Raw genomic sequence first — 20,564 nt, 5'->3', positions numbered from 1 at the left:
TATAATGTCTAATAATCAACATATTATTTTAGCAGGAATCATTTTTGCTTTGCTAGATTGTAAATATGGTACAATGAGAATGTTATACTTCTATTTCAGTACACTTAAATAATAATAATTAATGTGGGTGAAAATGTGTGAAATCTGTGACACTATGTGCGACCCAAACACGTCGGTACCTTTCGAAGTGGGTCCTGTAAGTAGCAGTCCACGATGCGGTCATACAGATGCTTTTTCTCATAAAGGAACTCACAGATCTGGTAGCTGGAGGGCAGAAGGCAGACAGCATCGTGTAGCAGAAATAACCACTGGTGAAATGGAACAATGGGATGTAATTCTGATTTCTTCACAAGTTAAAGCTGCGGAATGTCACTTTTATAAAAAAAAAATATATATTTTTTTTACATATTTGTTGAAACTGTCACCATGTCATGACAGTCTGGTATGAGACAGATAGTCTCTGAAAAAATTTAATTCCTCTGCCTTCTCCCAATGCTAACTAGAAACAGCCAATCGCAACCAGCATATTAGCGCTGTCAATCACAATCTCATGTGGCGCCGCTCATCCACCCTTTTCCTCCACCCTAAACATGCTGAAGTGATTTTCATGTTTAAACGGCGCTCTTCAGATGTAGATCACCATGTTCGATTAGTTGCTTACAACTTGGCTTTCTCTGCCAGCATGAAGAGCCGTTCTTCGTTGAACTGGACCACACCCCCGACCTGCAGCAGCTCCAGCAGAACCTAAGCAGAGAAACAAACGATACTTGTCGGAGTCTGTCCAGCAGGTCGGCGGGGAGATGAGAGTCACGCTTAATAAATGACTTCAAGATAACCAGAAACGCCAGTTCACCCTCTGGACTATCTGAGAACGTAACCATCTCTTCCAGGTAGCTGGATTCTGACTTAATAAATCTGAAACATAACTTTTGACACCAAACACCTTTGTTTTTCTGTAAGTCGGAACCAATGGCCCTCTGTTAAACACAGGAAACAAGATGTTCCAGCCCAGCAGAAAACAAAGAGTTCTGGTTCTGAGCTGAGATAAGGAGAGAACGTGAAGTTCAGCTGAGTTCCACATTGCTACAATAACTGCTGCCAGCTGAGAAAACAGCAAGGTGACCGCCTGCCTCTTCTCCCCTCTCCCCACACCGGCCCTGACCCGCCTCTCAGAAAACTCTGTTAGGACAACAAGATTCATTTCCCATCAGGACTCGCTACATGTTGCTGCTAAAAGTACCAGCAGCAACAAGAAGCTGCTTCAAAGACCATGCTGGTACTGAGCTTGGTTAGCTCGGCTGGACTGACCAGAACCACATAGAGAACCTATGGAGTCAGGAAGAAGATGAGAGACACCAGAACCAAAGAACATGGCATGAAGTTCTCTATCAAAAGCAACCTGGACTTCCAGAACCTCAGCATAACCACAGGCCGGTCTCCTCCATGACACGCTGCACTGATGAAGGAAGTCATGCAAGTTATAGAAATGAACAGATTTTTCAAAAACCTGACATTTCTTTTCAAAACATTGTTTTTTTTATTGATCTCATGTAATGTTCTAATTTTCTGAGATAAGAAATTTGGGGTTTTCTTATCCAAGTCAGAATCGTGAAAATACAGAGTACTGAAGACCTGAAATATTTCACTCTATGTGTGAGGAATTTATATAATGACTTTTGAAATGAGAGATGAAAAATATAACTCTTTCATATTACATTTTTGGGCTGTGCCTGTGGAGCACTGACTGAGTGAGCTTTTTCTGTTATTTTGTTTATTTACTTTGGATATTTGAAACGTCTTCCAATTCTTATGTTAAATGTTCATTACAATTTAAAGTTTATTCGTCTTTGAATGTGTGCTTGCATTATTATGCCATTACCATTATTTTACCTGAAAATGGTCGCAAAACAACAATATTATTGTGTATCGCAATAACTTCTGGAACGATTTATCGTCCAGAAAAATTTGTTATTGTGACAGAACTAGCTGTTTCTACATCACATTGGTCACATGACTCAGAACATGACTCAGAATGATTATCTGGTGTGGTACATTTTCATGTTAAAAACAAAACAAACACATGAAAAGCGTTCTGACGGATTGTTCCTGCATATTTTTAAAAACATACAGTGTGTGAGTGGCAGACACGGTTCTACGCTGACATGTACCTGCTGCCGTTCAGTATGTCGGGAGTCATCGTCAGGGCAACACAGGAACTCCAGCACCTGAGGAGACAGACGTCCTTCAGACACAGAGGACAGACAGAGACACAAGGAATTCAACACCGTGCCTGTCTTCCATCTCCTGTCACCGTTGCAGATGAATGTCTCGGCTTCAGACATTCATCTCATAAAACGTTTCTTCAGCTGGAACATTCTCAACCTGTGAGGTTATTTTGATGCAGCGGGAAAATATCTGGTCAGATGATCGTTTCACTTCCGTCTCTCCTCTTTCTGACGTTTGGTCTGATTTCAGATGATGTCACTGAGCTGAAATGTCTGCACAGCAAGCTGACAATATGAGCTGTCACCACAAATACTAAAGCTGCAAAGCTTCTGAATCCTTAAAAAAGGAAGGCAATGATTTTATACCTTAATTTGCAGATGGATGCATTTCATTTAAATCAAATATTTTATTCCACTGGACTTTATCTTAAAGGAGATTTTAAGAACACAACAGTCTGCATCTATTGCTCAGTTTCTGTCATTTCCGGTCTTAATGGGCCTGGTGAGGCTTTTTGGTTCACTTCAAGGTTTTAATGCATGCACACAAACTCAGGAAGTGAACTTAATGTAAAAACAAAAAGCACTTGCTGCTGTCAAAAGTATCGTTTGCAATAATAAATCCAGTTGTAGAGAAATGTCTACATACCTGATCAAAAAGGTTCCTGTTCACAAACAGCGTGTTGTTTGGCTTGGCCAGCTGCCGAGCCAGGAAGGTGAAGAGACCGCCGACTTGGGAGGGAGTGAAGTCAGGGTTGTCCACCATTACCTTTCATTAAAGCAAATGAGCAGTGTATCAATTAATGCACAGAGGAATACAAACAATAAAAGAGAAATTAATCATGAAAGATTTTCAGACTGGTCATAATCATTATAGGTTTCTCAGAAGGCCTCAGTGGACAACCAGCAGTTGTAAATCACCCGAAGAAGCTGCATTTTGGCTTCCTTTCGCTCTTCATTACAGCAGATTCAAACTGTTAATGAGACCCGAATCTCACCTGAAGTAAGATGTCCACTATCCTCTGCTGGTACTCCAGGGCCTGCTTGTCGTTCTGGACATCATCAAACGTCTGGAAGACATAAACACATTTCTCTAATAAAGAAAATATTTTCTCACTTCAGTCAGCATTAAACAAAGAATCTTTTCATTTCTGAGAGTAATTTGATTTCATTGTTTTAAAACTTAAAAAAGTGGGAAGTGTAGAAATGAGTGGAGATTTTGTTGGGTTTTTTCAATGATGAAGGCAGTATACCACGCACAGCCAGTGCAGATTATAGATTATTTTGCTGGACAACGTTTTTGCTATAAACAATAATAAACAATAAGATTGTTGTTTTAAGGCCATTCTCAAGTCATATAATTCACATGGAATAATAACACAAGCACACATTCTCAAAGAATGCTTCTTTGAGAAGCACACATACAATGAATTCATTTTAAATTCAAATGAACATTTAACACGGGAACTGGAAGACATTTTAAATATTCACAATAAATAAACAAAACAACAAATAAAATGACTTATGAAGTCTCTGTAAACAAAATTGTCACTCAACAATAGAGCTAGCTGAGACCAAAGCACCAGCCTGAAAATATTTATCATCCAGTTTTTTGTTGGAAATAGAGAGAAAAGAGAAAAATGATCAATCATGCAAATAGAAATTATTGACATTTTAATTTATCATGTGATTAATTGAGTTATTGCTTATTGCGACAGGCCTATCTGTGCCCATATCAGAGAATATATTTTAAAGACTTAGTGCCCCGGATGTACCTGAATGCAGCATGAGCGTGTGTTGGGAAAATCCGTTCTCATCGATGGAGATTCCTCTGTCTTGCATAATTATACATATAAACATACAGAGTTTAGTCTGGCTGCATGCTCCAGGTAGCTAGTTTACATTCAGACTGGCATTGTTTCAGGTGAGTAATTTAGCTCAACCACTGTGGCTTATTGTGGTTAAAAAATGTGTTATCTGGCATAAAGTTTTATATGTCCGGTTACATGTTTTATATTTGTGTCCAGATGTAAAACAACACTTTATTAATTCACTGGAAACTAACTGGAGATTTTTATGTCCGTTTCTATACTCAAACCAATCTGAAATCGGCCAAACTTTGAATAAAAACCTAAAAAATAAAAACACAGAATAACTAACAGCTTGTTAATGACAGTTGAGAGACAGTCAAGAGAGGCATCTCACCATGGCAAGAACATTTAGGAACTCCCGAGTGTCAAAGTGGAGGAGTGTGTGAATAAACGGGAAGACTTCCTCCTTCTGTGAGGAGTCGCCTGAATGGAGACGGATCAGGAACTCAAACACCTGATCAGACACAAACAGACACACAAAAACAAATAAATGTCAAACACACCGGCTGCTTTCAATAACTCCAGCTACATAATAAGATCATAGAGTGAACTTATTCCACGTCAACATGCACAACGAAATGAGTTTAACACACTGTTTTTGTTGAAATGCAGATTCCTGTACCAAAAGACCAAAAGATTGCTTTCACTCAATTTAAATACATTTCTGAAAGCCAGTAAAATAAAAATCAACATCACTTTATTTCATGAGCTGTTCTCACAGAGTACAGAACGGTTGACCATACCTGGTATTTGACCTGAACAACCAGATCTTCAGGGATGTCTCCGATCGGATAGGCTCTTCCAGCAAGACAGCAGCTTCATCCACACACACACACACACACACACACACACACACACACACACACACACGCACACACACACACACACACGCACGCACGCACACACACACACACACACACACACACACACACACACACACACACACACACACACACACAGATGTTCACTGATCAGAGAACTGTGACACCATTTCATTCTGATGTTAGTATGCAGAGAGCTATATTTCAACAAGCAGTTTTATTTAACAAGAAACACAAAGCTAAAAACTGAGATGCACTGATTTGATATTGAAAAAACATTTCTAAATGGGGTATCGGTGACAATGTGCCCTATCCATAAGGGCAGATCTATACAGTCTAATTCTATGCTTTGTGCTCTGTCGTGCTTTATTATTTATTTTACATTATATTTATAATTCCTAAATATAACAAAAAAAGGTTATATCAGACCATACTAAAACCTCAGAAGTGGGTCGGTGCATCCACAGCTAAAAGACTCCAGTGAACCTTTAGATAGCTTTATTCTGATGTTTCCAGGCTATTCAGTTAGTAAAACCACACAAATAAGGCCCAATGGAACAAATACAAAACAACAGGTGAGGGTGATACAGACGTACGTTAAAGCAAATAAAACACATCAAAAATCAATAAATACATCGAAAAAATATGAGTTTGTGTAGTCACTATATTTTATGCATTTTTGTAAGTACAGAGACAGGCTAAGCCTCTGATATACAGCAGTTTGACAGGGTAATAACAGCATCAGGAGGATTTACCTTATGTAAACTAGTAATTTATTCCCCATCACCACATCATCGCCTAAAGAAAAGGAAACACATGTTAAAATATATATATTTAAATACTGTATGTTTTGTGGCAAAATACTGACAGAGAAGAAAAGAAAAGAACGGAACAGAAAAGAAAGGAAGAGAAGAAAAGAGAAAAGAAAAGAAGAGAAGAGAAAAGGAAAGGAAAGAAGAGAAGAGAACAGAAAAGACAAGAGAATAGGAAAGAAAAGAAAGGAAAAGGAGAGAAAAGAAAACAACAAAAAGGAAAGCTCCTGTGTGGTAGTGGTGCTTGGCATCACCTGTTAGGCTCCGCCCCTCTCTGACTCTAGGACCAATCACTGAAAAGAGTTTCTGAAATAATAAAGCACACAGTTCAGGAGGGCTCTTGGTCCGTTATATCGGAGCACACAGAATGCAGCTTAGATCTACTGAAGTATCTATAATTTCCTCAATTAAATGCATGATGAAAAAGCTGACAAAGTAAAAAAACATGTTATCTAAAAGAAACATCGGAAAGCTGAACAGCACTTTGTACCAATCTGATGACTGAAGAACCTGAATAATCCTCAACTTCCAGTACAGTCAGTCACAAAAACACACCATTTGTGTGGAACTTGCCTCCATTGGAGTAATGTAGTCATTCATGCCTCGGTTGAAAATATAGATCACTGCATCATAGAGCTGGTTGTTCCAACACACCTGGACCACCTGTACTCATCAAGCCACACAGACAAGCAGAGACAACATGTTCAGACATTCATACTTCATACTGGTTGTGTTCTATATACAGGATTCATCGTACATCCACACACCTGTTGTATGTCCAGACTGGTAACATCCAGATGAACAATGCATCTCTCCAGGCTGTCCATCATACCGTTGTCATGGTAATGTGCCAGGAGGTCCTTCATAACAGGCGTAGTGATGTGACCAAGCCGATTGGCGACGATGTACGACTCCAGTGACTCCAGGAAGACGCCCTTAGCAACCATGTTCTCCACCAGCCGAGAGTACAGCTGGTTGAACAGCAGGTCACTGTGAAACAAGGAGCTTCACTCTCAACGGTCAGAGAACCAACACTGACCACTTCATGGAGGTTGGAAAATAAACCACCAAACACTTTGTCACAAAATTAAAATAGAAATTGTGTGCACTGCCTTATTGTGTCAGCTCTGGTCTTTGCCCATTTTCTGACACCAAATGTGTTGTGAACATAACTGACTTCAAGCACTTTGAACTGCCTTGTTGCTGAAAATGTGCTATAGAAATAATATTACCTACCAACCTGCCTTATGCTTTTTTGTCTTGTTGTCACACTTAAATATCAGATCATGAGAGAAAATTAAGTATCCAACAGAAATAACCCAAGTGAGTACAAAATGCAGTTTCCAAAAAAAGACACCTGACGCCCAATCAAAGATCATGATTCAGCAATAAGAAAGAGAGACTGAGAAGAACAACAACAAAACCACAAAGGCCTGTCTCACATTTACCAAAAAAATCCCCATCTGGATGATTCCAGAGACTGCTGGGAAAATATTCAACAAGTGGAACTGTTTGGAAGGTGTGTGTCCTGTTAAATCAGGAGTAAAACTAACACAGCATTAAAAAAAAAAAACACATAGTGACAGTCAAACATGGTGGTGGTGGTAATGTGATGGTTTAATGAATTCTACTTTCTGGCAAAAAATCTGAAGAAGAATATTATTTCCTCGATCTCAAACACATTTAGTGAATGAAACAGGGCAATAATCCAAAGCATATGAAGATCACCTCTGACTGTTTTTAAATGACGGTTCTGAAGTAGCCTAGTCAAAGTCTTCACTTAAATACAATTGAGATGTATTTAAATCATCCCAATTGACTTAAATTGTCAACAAACAATTTTAAGGTTGTAGGTCCTTAAACAGGACCTACAACCTGTTTAAGGTTGTAGAGTGACCTTAAACAGAAAGTAATTACTAACTCACATAGGCCCATGTTAGTTTGGATAGATTTTGTGACTTAATGAAATCTGCTGTGTTTCCTTAGATAGAAAGCTCTTTAAACTATTCTGAATAATAAACTGGGGTTAAAGCTTTGGTTGATAAGTAGAATCAGTTGGAAGGTCTGTGTGATTCTAGTCATAGTCAGGCTTTGTCCTGCCTTCAGAAAGTCAGCATCATTAACACAATCAGACACAGCATGAACACACACATGTACTCACGCCTTCTGCAGCAGGAGGCAATAATCCACCAGGACTGGCACCACTTCCTGATCCAGGCACAGAGATAAACAGGGAACATTGATTTCATTCACAACAATCAAATCAATCTACTGACATTCTAAGTTTTAGACCAATCCCTTCTGGTCATGCCAGACACAGTCAGAGGCGTAACTGGCTGAGCTCAAGTAAGTAAAGTGATAGAGTGTTCATCAACACCGCAAGGCAAGGCAGTGCCTTTACAGCCTGTTTTCTCACTAATCTTGTTTGCAGAATAGCGACTTTCAAATGGCAAATGTTATTCATTTTTTTTATTTCTATGTATTTGACACCGTTGGAAAGATTAGAAGCCACACTTTCGGAATCGGTAAATAACTCAGAATGCCCCCATAGGTTTTATTTTTAAGGCAGCATCTACACAGCCTCCAGTTCAGCCTGCCGTACTTTTAATTTCTCATGGCTTAGTTTACTACCTGCCTTGACGACTGCAGCTACATGTTCATTTTTCCATTAATTTGACTAAAATAGGAGGAAATGATTGTGTTTCATTTGTCCTTTGCACGGTAAATATGAATCTCGTTATTTTTATGAAAATTGACTGTTTTAGGAAAACCCTACTAAGGTTTTACACCAGGCAGCGCCCTTCCTCACCACGGATGCGTTTGTCTTATTTTTATCTCATTGAGAGCTGATGATCTTATTGTGAACAAAATTTCTTACTGTTCCTAGTAGGTAATGTCCGCCTGCTGACGTTTGGGTCATTTTCTCTCGTCATTCATTCACTCACCTTCATGTAATGGATCACTAATGTCAATTTGGTAGCATAACTTACTATATCACGCTGCAATAAATAGTTGCAGTACATTAACAACATACTGGCTAATGTTGAAACAGCAAGGTAAATGGGGGTAACCATGGCAACCAGTGAGTGTAATTTGAGCAGTCAAGTTACCCATCGTATTTACAAACAATACGATTAAAAACATAAGTGAATGTCGTCATCAGAGGTTCCATAGTCAGTCAGTCTTACTGATTATTCTCACAGTTAAACAGATAAAAAGTTCAAATAAGCCAACGTGTTTCTATTACCTGGAAATGCTGCTCCAGGACTTGCAGCTTGCCCTGTTCTGGGCATTTCTTCACAGCGTACTCTGTAAAATGGAGAAGGATCTCTACCATCTGGAAAGACAAGGTTTTTCAAGTTTGAAAATCCAAAAATAAAAACCCAGCAGATTTTACAAAGTGTGTAAGACATTCACCTTGTCACTGATAACCGCCTTCCTTTTCTGTGAATCTCCATGCAGGCCTTAAATAAACACACAGAAAGAAAAGAAAATTCCAGCTGTTCTCTCAACATGTGATCAAACCATATTTAAAAAATAGTTAATATTAACACTAATTATGACCACACCCACCAACCACAGCCTTGGCGGTGCCTTCATGGAAGGACCAGGCCAGAGACAGAGCCTCAGTGAAATGCTCCTGCTTCAGTAAACAGTCCAGACGCTGGAAACAGAGAATATGGGTCATCTGGGTAACCATGGAAACCCACAAGAAAAAACACTGAAGATGAGGCTGTATGTGGATGACACTCAAATGCTTCCACCAAAGTTAGTGTCATATTTACATCCTAATACTTCCATTCTTATGTACTTCTGTGATTCAGAGCACCTTTAGCTTCATTAAATCATTTGTAGACATGATCTTCATATGCCTACAAGCAGCAATACTGCCTTTATCATAGCAACGTTATACCCTGATGAGCTCATCCTCACATATAACCTCATTGGCTGAGATCGATTATTTCCCGCCTTAAAGTTAGAGCCACATTCTGACTGTTGCCATGACAGTTGAGGGTTTTATGCAGACATGTGACACTCACATTCATAAAGATGAAACATGATGCATACCTCTTTCCAGTTCCTTAGGGACATAATGTGAGCTGACTGCGAAACAAGCAAAGCAAAGCACACACTGTTAAACAACAGGATCAAGTAATATTGTGCAAATAACATCCATATGGTTAATAATGATCAAAGTATTTTTTTTAAATAGTAACAATGATAGTAAACGTTCCTGTGTTTGTAGAACTGCTGCTTGAAAGATTTCTACTGGATTTCTAGATTTGGCCATGTGACTTTTTACTACTGAACCAAACACACATATACACACACAACTCCAACAAAACACAGTAGTTTGTGTTTGTAACATGACAAAGTTACAAAAAGGACTAAATATTTTGCACAAGATAGAGCGCGTGTGAAGCAAAATGTGATTACTGAGCGTTATTTTACGTCTGCTAAAATAACGCAGAAGTAAAATAACGTTTGCGTTATTTTAGCAGACATTAAAATAACGCAGACAATGTCTGGTCCAATGTTTTTGTTTTGTTCTGTATTAAACTGAGTTTTGTTCAGTGATGGATGAACAGACACAGACTAAAGCTAACAGCTACCTTGGTGCCCAGGCAGACGATCTGTCCTGCATAGCTTGATAGTGACTGGTAGCAGGCCTTTTCTCCAACCAGCGCCTAAAACACAAACACACAGATTTAACAATCTAAACACATGAACAGCAGATCTGATTGGCTCAGCTGGTGTCTTAGGATGACCACATGTTTAATAAATCCCCGTCAAACTGACCGGCACAGCTTAGCTACTCATTTTAGCAATTAGTAGCTAAGCAGGATTCGTCAATTCAGAATTGTTAACTTTCACGCAGCAATATCAAATATTTCCAGCATATTTTGAATTTTGGAATATTAAGCATGTTGTAGTTAACTTCAGACTTTTTAACACACCTGGAACCAAATCAAACTCTAACACATGGCATTGTTCTGGATTCTTTAAATCACATGAGTCAAACTCAAGGCCCGGGGGCCAAATCTGGCCCTTCCATAGCCCTATATGTGGCCCTCTAACCCCCAGATGCCAAATTACATAAATCAGTCCTACCAGTTTTTGGTAAGTCCAGGATTGCAAAAATTCACACAAAATCAACAAATGCCCGCATTTTATTTTTTTTGCACCATTGAATAATTCTACATTTCTTGAAAATTTTCCACAGAAATAGTCAAAAACATCGAGCATAAGTAATGCTAACTCCCACCTGCAGGTGGCAGTATTTCTTACTTTTACACCACTGCTGCCTCACTCCTTATTTATTGTCAAGTTTACATCCATAACAAAAAGTTGTAATTAATGTCATACATAAGTGCAAATGTTGCAAGGTTCCTTGCAAATATTTCTAAACTAGTACCACAAAATTAGTGACTTTCAAAGCAAAACAAAATAAATAAATCACATGATGTGGCACAAAACAAAACTGAGTTTGACTCCACTTCCTTAAGACATTTTATTTCTGCAATCACAAAAATAAAAAAAAACGAATCGTCAAAGTTTGGTTTGGTTCCTGATCCACATTCAGTGGGTTTTAGCCACAATACGGCTAAAACCCAAATATAGGAATCTGGCCAAATGCGAGTTTTTGAATGAGTGCGTATTGATTTGTGGGCTTTCTGTCAGTTCCTCTATGATCAAAACGATCAAGGAGAACCAGAAGTGAAGCTGTGGATGTCATTTACACAAAACAACGTATGGAAATCTGAATTTAACTCTTTAATGGCTGACTAAGGAGTAAAAACAAAATCTTAAAGGTTTTACCATACTGATTATGAGTAGAAAAATTATAAAAGCCCGTTCCCTTTACAGACATTTCCATGGCAACGGGTGTCTGTCTCACCAGAGCCTGGGAGACGTTCCCTCCGGTTGCCAGGGACTTGAAGTGCCGACTGTTGTAGACCAGCTGCACCTGCTCCAGGTCCAGCGTCTCCAGGACGTCCTGAGTGGGCCGGTCCACCACGTGAAGCTTCTCATGGCTGTCCAGCAGCACCAGGCTGCAGCTGTTGATCCACTGCAGACACAGCAACAGCAGCACACAGAACCTATCATGTTTTCCCTGCTGGCGCCACATGTTGTTCAGCCAACATTAAAAATGAAGCACTTTGCTCGTATTTAGGGACGCACAAAAAGAACCTTCAAAGAAGCAGTTGAATATTATTTTATTATTCAAATCAAGGCAGTTTTTATCCGTATACTGCCAAAATACATCAGTCCCTCCAGTTTTTTTTACCATTCCACGATTCATGTAAAATTAACAGATCACCGAATTTTTTCGAGCTACGGAATAATTGTCAGTTTATTGCGAATTTTCTGCAAAAGATGGTAGAAACATCAGGTTGAAGTGATGCTAACTCCCACCTGCAGGTGGCAGTATTTTTCACTTCTATGCTGCTGCCTGGGCCTTACCTGAACCCATAGGTAAGGCCCTCAACCCATAATCTGTGATCGATTATCACAAGCAACAAAAAGTCACATTTAAAGTCGCACGTAAGTGCAAAAATTGCAACATTTCTAGCTAATATTCCTAAATTAGCACCACAAAATCACCAAAGCAATGTGAAATCCTGGAGAGACTGATCGATGTGAAAAACGGTTAAATATTAGTTCAAATGGGGAGAGAGTTTTAACAGTTTATCGATTTTATCAATACATTCTGAGAGCATCGGTGGTCTTAATGTGGCCCAACATGAAAACCAGTTTAACACCCTGATCCAGAACAGCGCTCGTCTTTTCTGCTCCTGGGTTTTTTGGCTGAGCTGAGGTCAGAGCTTACGTTCAGGCTGATGATGTCACAGCTCAGCTGCAGCTGCCTCTGCTTGATCACATGGATGGTGCCCGTCTCCTCCTTCTTCACCTGGATAAATCAGACCAGTTTAACAAACAGAGACCACCGAAAGAGAGCAGCTCAGACAATGGTTGGCTTATGGAAGATACTTGGACTAGGACTAAAAGATGTATCTGGGTACTGAAGGTTTACTGGCAAATCTTATCCAATAATCTAACTGGGACAGTAAATTGAGATTAGAGTCAGATGATGGAGAGGGATGGAGCTGAGCAGATACCAGCAGGAAGTGGACTGAGTCTCCTTTACAAAAGGCCAGCATGGGGTTGACCGTCTTCTGGACAGGAACAAACTGCCAGGCCAGCTGGGGCACGCTGCTGGGGTCAGACTGAGGAGAGACGACGTCAAAAACAGAACACAAAAACTTTTAATGTTCAAGTTGCAGAATTAGAACTAGAATTCCCTCCCAGTAGCTAAAATTGACACTCTGGGTGGAGGAGTAATTCACATAGTGACAGGTAATGTACTCAGGTTAAGTCTGATCTAAAACACTGAAGAAAAAGGAGAGATGATTCCATGCTAAGAGACTAGCAGTAGATTAGAGGATCAGACCTTAGTGTAGGGAAGAGTCATCCACACATTCAGGCTGGGCTTGAGTCCAATGATCAGAATCTGATTGGAAGAAATCAAAAAGTAAAAACATCAGTAGTTCCAACATACACATGTGTATTTCTGGCTTCATAGGTACTTTGATTTGACTTCCATTCATTTTTTTATTAATTTCTATAGCCTAACCCTGAATGTAATTCTAAATCTAACCAGTATCAACTCAATTTACACCTCAGTTCTAGACCTGACCTCTAACCATTACAAGTCTATTCCTAACCCCTTAACCAAAACTTAATTCACACCTTACCTCTAAACCTAACCCCTCACCTTAAATAATGAGTTTAACAGTAATAGGACCAGGCTTTGGTTCCCATAAGGTCTACTGGTTTTCAAAAGGTATGTAAATATGGTATGTAAAGAAGAATAGCTAAACAACAACACACACACACACACACACACACACAAAGACTGATCATCTCTCAGATTGCTTCAACTGAAGCAACTTCTTCTAAACAACCAGAGAAAAGACAATGAAAAACCAGAGAATAACTGTTTTATAACTGTGTCTTTGATATTAAATCTACATATTTTCTCTGATTGTGGTTTTCCTACAGCTCAAATATCCTCAATCAAAGCGTGATGGATACACAGACAGTAGCTACTTCCTGGATCAACAGAAAGTCTGCCTTCTCTCAGAAGAGGGAGATAATTTCATCTTGATGTTTTTAACCATAAAGATGAAAACAATCAGGGGTTAAAAACCCCCTTAACTCCAACCATAATGACCCATCGGGGTCAGGAGATAATCTCATCTGGGTCTGGACCAATGGTCTATGATGCATGAAGCATCTCTGCAGTCGTTAACGGCGGCGTTTTTCTCCTGGCTTCTGGCCTGCTGTGGATCTGTTTCTTTCTGTGCAATGGAATCACTGGGAGTCCATACCTTGGTTAGGGAAGCCATAGCTAGGAGAGAGTAGCATGTGATGGGGTGGTCTCTGAAGTCTGGAGGAGTCCGCAGCGGTTCTATACAGCACACCTCTCCTTTAGAGCCGCTGAAGAGACACCGTGAGTCGCATGAGCGCATCCCCATCACCCTCCTGGAAGAAAAAGCAACAGTATTTCTGGTCATTTATCATATCATTTATCAATTATTGTGACAAATTTACTAGAATGATAAAAAATTTTGATTTATCACTGTCACAATAAATTTAAATTAATTATGTTTAACCCCCCCTCATTGTTACTTTTACTATTTTATTTTTTCCACCATTTTTTCATTGAGAGCATCAATGAGACCTGTCATGATAACTCATTTTACTGGACAATAAATTTTCCCAGAAGTTATTGCTATAAACAATAATGTCGTTTTGAGATTATTTTCAATAATATAATGGTAATGGCATAATAGTGCAAGTACACATTCAAAGATCAACAAACTTTAAATTCTAATGAAAATTTAACAATGGAACTGGAGGACATTTTAAATATTTAAAATACAAAAACTAAATAAAAGAAACAATAAATTAAATTAATTATAAAATCTCTGTAAACAAAATTGTCCTTCAAAACAAGGGATTAATTGAGACCAAAGCAGCCGACTGAAGACGTTTGTCATTTGGTTTTTGGTAGAAAGAGAGAGAAAAAAATAAATCATGCAAGTGGAAATTATTGAGCTCGTTATAATTTATCAGGCAATTAATTGATTTATTGCTCATTTCAACAGGCCCACGATGAATAAATGTCAATAAATATGATTGATGCAGTTAGCATGAGCAGTTTAGTGTTACAAATCACACTTTGTTATGTGCTTGCTGTAGAAACATGTTTCTACAGCAAAAAGAAGTAATAAATAGTTCTTATAGTCACTTTTATTCTTAAAAAAATAAAATATTGTGAAAACACTTCAAGTGTATATCATCCATTCCTAAGCAGCAGGAATCAAACACATACATTACAGCAGACTGGGCTTCTCCCAAAACACTCCTGTTTGGTATTTTAATCCCACTGGGCCAAAAAGGTTCCACTTTAACAAACATTTCATTAGAGCGCTGTTTGAAATATTCTCTTTTTTATGCAGTTTTGTTCATCATACACCGTTTCAAAAAGGTTGACGGAAAATGTGAGAAGCCTCTCTACAAACTGTGGGTTTTTCTGGACAGAAACTATTTCCTTCCTTTACCTGAAGGTCAGCTCAAACACAGACCCTCCGCTGTCGTTGCACACGGCCAGAGTTGGGTCATCTGTAAACTAAAGAAGGGGGCGGAAGAGGTAGAAGTTAGCTGACGATCATCCAGGTATAGATCCATATGGTCACTGTGTGTCTGAGAAACAATCATCACATTTATCCCCAAAACATTTAGTCTGACTCGCCTCCTTCAACAATCCTCATGCTCTCGTTTCATATTGAGTATTATCTGTAAGACTTATACCAAAGTGTAACTTCACAAGATGCTTAACATTCCTCATTTAAGCTTTTTTGTTATTATTTGCTGGGAGTTCTCATAAAATTCCGACTTTATTCTGGTTACATAATGACTTTATTCATGTATTATTTGGACTCTATTGCTATTCGACTATTTTCTTGTAGTATTATGACTTTATTCTCATAATTTAGAAAAAACATCTTAGCCTGGCTGTAATACTTTGTCGTAGAGTTGATCTGAATTTAAAATCCAAATGAATAGAAACTGTAAAACACGAATGTTTGTCAAACAAGATGGCCGCCCCGGGCATGCTGACATCACTCTGAACTATGGAGACCCAAGGAGGGCATTGGTGAAAGAAATCCAGATTTTCCAAAAAGGAAATCTTCGAAAACCAAAAGTTTGATGAATCCATAAAGTTGATTAATTGCCCAGCTCTACATCAGGGTAGTTGATAAATCTTCAACAAAATCCACATATCTGGACTTTTTAGTAATAAAGAAATTATTAATGAAATGGAACTCCCACATTTACTGTATAATTGAGCTCATCTGCATGGTGCATGGAGGGAACCAATCAGAGGAAGTTTTTTCTTCAAACTTCAACCTGTAGTCATTCAGAGCGTTCTGCTGAGCGGCTCTCACCTTCACATGCAGTATGGCCGTCCCTGGAGGATGGGCATCAGTGATGGTCCTCAGAAGCTTTCCGTTGGCGAGATCCCACATTGTAATCTGACCATGAACAACAGTTAGGATATAAAGAACCAGGAACAGTTCTATGAAACCATCTGTACTCAGCTGACCAGATCTGGAATGAACTGGATTCAGTGAGCTTCAGCATGAACATGATGAGAGTGAACTGGATAACAGCCGGTCCAACTCCAAAAACTTTTTGGGAAACTTCTGCACAACTATATTAAATTGGGTTCTGTTCAATTTCTTCCTTTGCTTTGCTGAATCTAATTTCTTTTCCACTCCACCAAGGCTACAGAATGTTGTCATTTCTTCTTAAAACTAAGCCTCCCTCTGTTGTTGTTCTCCATTGTAAATTGAATCTGGACAGAGATCAGACTGCATATAAACTGATTTCCCTTCAAGAAGCCACAAATGTTTAACTACCTGACCCTTGGCAAAGCCACACAGCACACGTGAGCAGTCATGGTTGATGCTAAGAGCCGAGACGGCGCCGAACTCCGCTCCGGTTGTCTTGCTGCCCAAACAGAGCCGCAGAGCCTGGTTGGTGTCTGAGGAAGGAGGTTAAGGAAATGTTTACTGGCTTTAACCCGAAAAACGTTTAGCATGCCATCGTAAATACATGTTTCACCCAGGAGCAGCATTAAACAGCCCAGTAACACCAAATGACATGGGCACAGAGGGAGGAACAGAAAAAAAATAAAGCTCCAAGTGGGAAACAAGAGATGCATGCATCAAGCTAATGTGAACAAACCAAAGGCATTATGGGACAGGATGCTTCCAGCAGGCAGAAAAACAAACCGCAATAAGCATGATCATCAAACAGGCATGGCCGTACCTTTTCCTGCTCAGGCCGTCATTATGTCAGCAGGATAAAGAAACATTAGTCAGCATCAACTCAATCACTACGACTGTAGCTCTTTATCTGGTGCCTTTTGTAAAGTTACATAGTAAAAAAATTTACAGCAATAATTTGGTTTAATTAGGCTGACACAGAAAAAGATGTCAATTTTCATCATGTCACTCATACATGTATAAATGTTGGTGTTACAAACTGGATATTTAATTCACAAGCTAAATATTTAGTCAGGAAGCTAAATATTTAGTCCTCAATGTTCAAATGTTTAAGTAAATATCTTGCTAACAAAGTATTTTGTATTTAATTTAGGGCTAAATATTGAGTTAGATAAAGTAAATATTTATTTGGGAACTAAATATTTAGTTGGTGTATGAAATATTTACTTGGGGACATTTCTAAATGTAGGAATGACATGGTGAAAATATGACTGAAACTTGAACACCCACATTTTTTTCTATTTGATTATTGACGTAAAAATTTTTTTTACTGTCTAACTCACCATTAGCCATGGTGCGATCTGTGAAAGCAGGCCTATTTTACAGTAAATTTCACACTCTTTACTGAAACCTTTAAATGTCTTATCTTGACTAATTTGTCAACAAAAGAAACAGAATATGTGTACAAAAGAGCATTTTATTACAGTAATTTCAGCACAGTACTAAAATTGCATATTTAGTCACTGTAGAAGTGGTATCTAAAATAATATTATGGTACAATATATATAGTTAATATGTCCAACAGTCAATGCTTCCTACAGTTTTATAAAACAAATGCTCCTACTAAAGATAATGACATGGGCTATAATCTGGAGTCACTACATCAACCATGTGTACGATCAAATCACAGGGCTGGTGATTCTGCCAATCAGATTCTGATTTGCTTTCACTAACACTACAAACGAAGGGGAGTATGAATGCCATCTTCCTCTAACACTAAGGTCGCTATTAGAAGTGCTTTGACACCAACCTAGTGGTCAAAGTGTGCACTATACTGAACCACATTGAAATTTGCAGAGAAATTCAGTGAATAGTCTTAACTCTGAGCTGCGTTGTGCAATAAAAAAAAATATGCATTTAGTCTTGTAATAACTGACATATTAGAACAGACAACATGTGACAAACATTCTTAGTTATCTCTAATTTTGGGTATGAAGCTTTTTAGATACGCTTAGGAATGGAGAGTGACACTAGTGTATATAGACTTTAGGTACAACTGTGAATCCAACTTTGAATCAAAATATTACTTTAGATTACAACAAATAACAAATAAATATTGATGAATAAATAATTCATTTTATTAGTACATGCCTACAGCACAAAAAATACAATATTTTTTGTACTGTGAAACAGGGAATAAAAGCTTCTGGGAAAGAAGAGTAAAGGAAACTTTCTGTATTTAACTGTATTGGAAACTTCAAGATGAAAACCACTGGTTGTTCAAAAATACACGTTGAGATTCAATTTCTAACACTCATTTCATATTACAACAAATGGGCTAGAACTCCATAAAGCATGGAACTATGCAGCTAAGAAACTTTGCAGTGTTTAGCTGTATTTGAAATGCTGTATGATGAAAAAGCAATGGTTGTTTAGAAACATTTTTTGAGTCATTTTTAAAGTCTTGGTTGAGCATTAACATAATCAACCAAATAACAAACAACCTGAGATTGAACAGTTTGTAGACTCGTCAAGTTCCTGGTGGCTCTAATTAGCATCATGGCTAAATTTACACTTATAAATGTTCAAATTTATAATCTCTAAGTACATTTATAATGTCTGGTTAACAGCTAAAGCTTAGGTTTTTAGTACAATTGGATATAAATTTGAGCAATAAAGGTAAGAGAAAGCCAAAGATTAAGAGGAAGTGTTGGTTTAGTTGATCATATAGCAATACTCTGAGTACAAATATATATCTTCACATGGAAATTTATGTTATGTAATTGACATCTGGTTCTGGAATTACAACACATTGCTCTCTAACGTCAACTTGGAGTTTTCTCAAGTTTCACATTCCACCTTTAGCTTTTCTGATCATGGGTGGGAAGAATGAGTCTTATAAAATATAGTCAGAATAAACACTCTAATAGGGATGTTAAGGTCCACTGGCCCAACCCTTCATACTCTTATTAAGCAGTAAGTTTTTTTGTCAGTATTATAATAAAGTTGGACATTTTAGAACCGAGATAATTCTGTTACGAGCGAAAAGAGTGCAAATAAGAAGCCACAAAATAAAGAATACATCTGGTTCCAATAAAAGTGGAAACACCCATGTCTGATCTTTATTTGTACGCCTGAAACGGAGTTATAAATTATTTACAGATCAACATCCCTTAATGTCATTTGAAGCAAACTATGAAGGGTTAACACATTAACTCACCAAACACCAGGGCAAGACCATGAGATGTTCCTACGGCAATAACACCAGACATGGCCTGAGCAAGGGTCAACAAATACACAGATTTCAGTACAAATCAGACGCACTGACGACAACAGATGGTCAATAAATATAAAAAATTTGATTGAAATATCAAATTCTTCTGCAAATAATTGAACACATCTGAGCACTCTGAACTTCAGTATGTTCTTCTGTAAATGAGCAGCATCTGTTGCAATACAAACCAATCAATTGATACTTACTATTGCAGTGGGCAGCCCAGCATCCACTTTGTCCTATTGAGAGATACAAATGTTCTTGTCATGGCCAAAGGAATACCAGAAATCAGTCGTGGTGGTGTGTTAAATTAATAACTCTGGATGAGTGCAACACTGTTCCTTACAGCAGCAGCAACTATCTGAGCGGAGATGCCCTTCAGCAGGCTGAGGCGAAGGACCGAGCCGTGAACTGCTGCGTTCTGATCCAGAGTCCTTCTCTTCCTACAGTCGGTCACGTCGTCACACAGAACAAACGGACACGGAGGAAAAATATAAATAAACTTATACCTGCAGAACTCTGAGGCTGGAAACATCAACATGAATGGAAAAGGTTGCTTCTCTGGACATCTTTAAGTCATTTATAATTTATTAACTGCTTGGCTTTACTAAGCACTGCAGTGCCTCTCCAATGAATCATTTTAATGTGTGTGTGTTTTTAAGTCTTTTATCTGCAATGTAACTGATTCTAACTCCAAGTATCTTTATTTAATCATAATCTTATTTTATCGAGCAACAACTTCAGTTTATTCATAATAGTCTGTAAATGGGCTTCATCTGCAATGTGGCTGATGTCCAGTGGTTCAAAATTAAATTAACAAATAATTTACAAAACAAACACTATAAGATTTGATTGTTTTCTTGTTTGAGTTTGTCTACTGAATTCCATTATATGTTTTAAAAAACATACAGAAACGATTCTGCTGCTTTGTTTTTGTTTTTTGATGATGACTTATGTATACCAAAGGGAAGGTATAGAACGTTT

General features: G+C 38.3%; 1 protein-coding gene across 6 annotated transcripts in view; it reads right to left on the bottom strand.

Moving 5' to 3' along the window:
- The window catches only part of vps8 (VPS8, CORVET complex subunit), a 33,933-nt gene that overhangs the window by 10,881 nt on the left and 2,488 nt on the right, over window positions 1–20,564 (bottom strand). For 2 of the 6 annotated variants that reach the window (XM_023327611.1, XM_023327613.1), the window contains exons 4-33: window positions 19,927–20,023; window positions 19,787–19,819; window positions 19,527–19,581; window positions 17,130–17,135; window positions 16,718–16,842; window positions 16,244–16,330; window positions 15,356–15,423; window positions 14,120–14,273; window positions 13,180–13,239; window positions 12,848–12,955; window positions 12,559–12,639; window positions 11,626–11,796; window positions 10,340–10,414; window positions 9,795–9,830; window positions 9,300–9,390; window positions 9,144–9,190; window positions 8,974–9,063; window positions 7,888–7,934; window positions 6,494–6,716; window positions 6,300–6,389; window positions 5,981–6,032; window positions 5,670–5,712; window positions 4,837–4,909; window positions 4,428–4,547; window positions 3,998–4,057; window positions 3,221–3,292; window positions 2,872–2,991; window positions 2,169–2,225; window positions 662–744; window positions 180–264 (exon numbers count right to left, since the gene is read on the bottom strand). In XM_023327611.1, the coding sequence (XP_023183379.1) occupies window positions 180–264; window positions 662–744; window positions 2,169–2,225; window positions 2,872–2,991; window positions 3,221–3,292; window positions 3,998–4,057; window positions 4,428–4,547; window positions 4,837–4,909; window positions 5,670–5,712; window positions 5,981–6,032; window positions 6,300–6,389; window positions 6,494–6,716; window positions 7,888–7,934; window positions 8,974–9,063; window positions 9,144–9,190; window positions 9,300–9,390; window positions 9,795–9,830; window positions 10,340–10,414; window positions 11,626–11,796; window positions 12,559–12,639; window positions 12,848–12,955; window positions 13,180–13,239; window positions 14,120–14,273; window positions 15,356–15,423; window positions 16,244–16,330; window positions 16,718–16,842; window positions 17,130–17,135; window positions 19,527–19,581; window positions 19,787–19,819; window positions 19,927–20,023 (2,509 nt within the window). The remainder of the gene's footprint in view (window positions 1–179; window positions 265–661; window positions 745–2,168; window positions 2,226–2,871; window positions 2,992–3,220; window positions 3,293–3,997; window positions 4,058–4,427; window positions 4,548–4,836; window positions 4,910–5,669; window positions 5,713–5,980; window positions 6,033–6,299; window positions 6,390–6,493; window positions 6,717–7,887; window positions 7,935–8,973; window positions 9,064–9,143; window positions 9,191–9,299; window positions 9,391–9,794; window positions 9,831–10,339; window positions 10,415–11,625; window positions 11,797–12,558; window positions 12,640–12,847; window positions 12,956–13,179; window positions 13,240–14,119; window positions 14,274–15,355; window positions 15,424–16,243; window positions 16,331–16,717; window positions 16,843–17,129; window positions 17,136–19,526; window positions 19,582–19,786; window positions 19,820–19,926; window positions 20,024–20,564) is intronic. The other 4 variants (XM_023327614.1, XM_023327615.1, XM_023327612.1 and 1 more) reach the window with 3 other exon arrangements.

The sequence above is a fragment of the Xiphophorus maculatus genome, chromosome 22 (genome assembly GCF_002775205.1).
Source record: "Xiphophorus maculatus strain JP 163 A chromosome 22, X_maculatus-5.0-male, whole genome shotgun sequence".
NCBI classification, from domain to species: Eukaryota; Metazoa; Chordata; class Actinopteri; order Cyprinodontiformes; family Poeciliidae; genus Xiphophorus; species Xiphophorus maculatus.
This window is presented reverse-complemented; position numbering and strand designations above follow the sequence as displayed.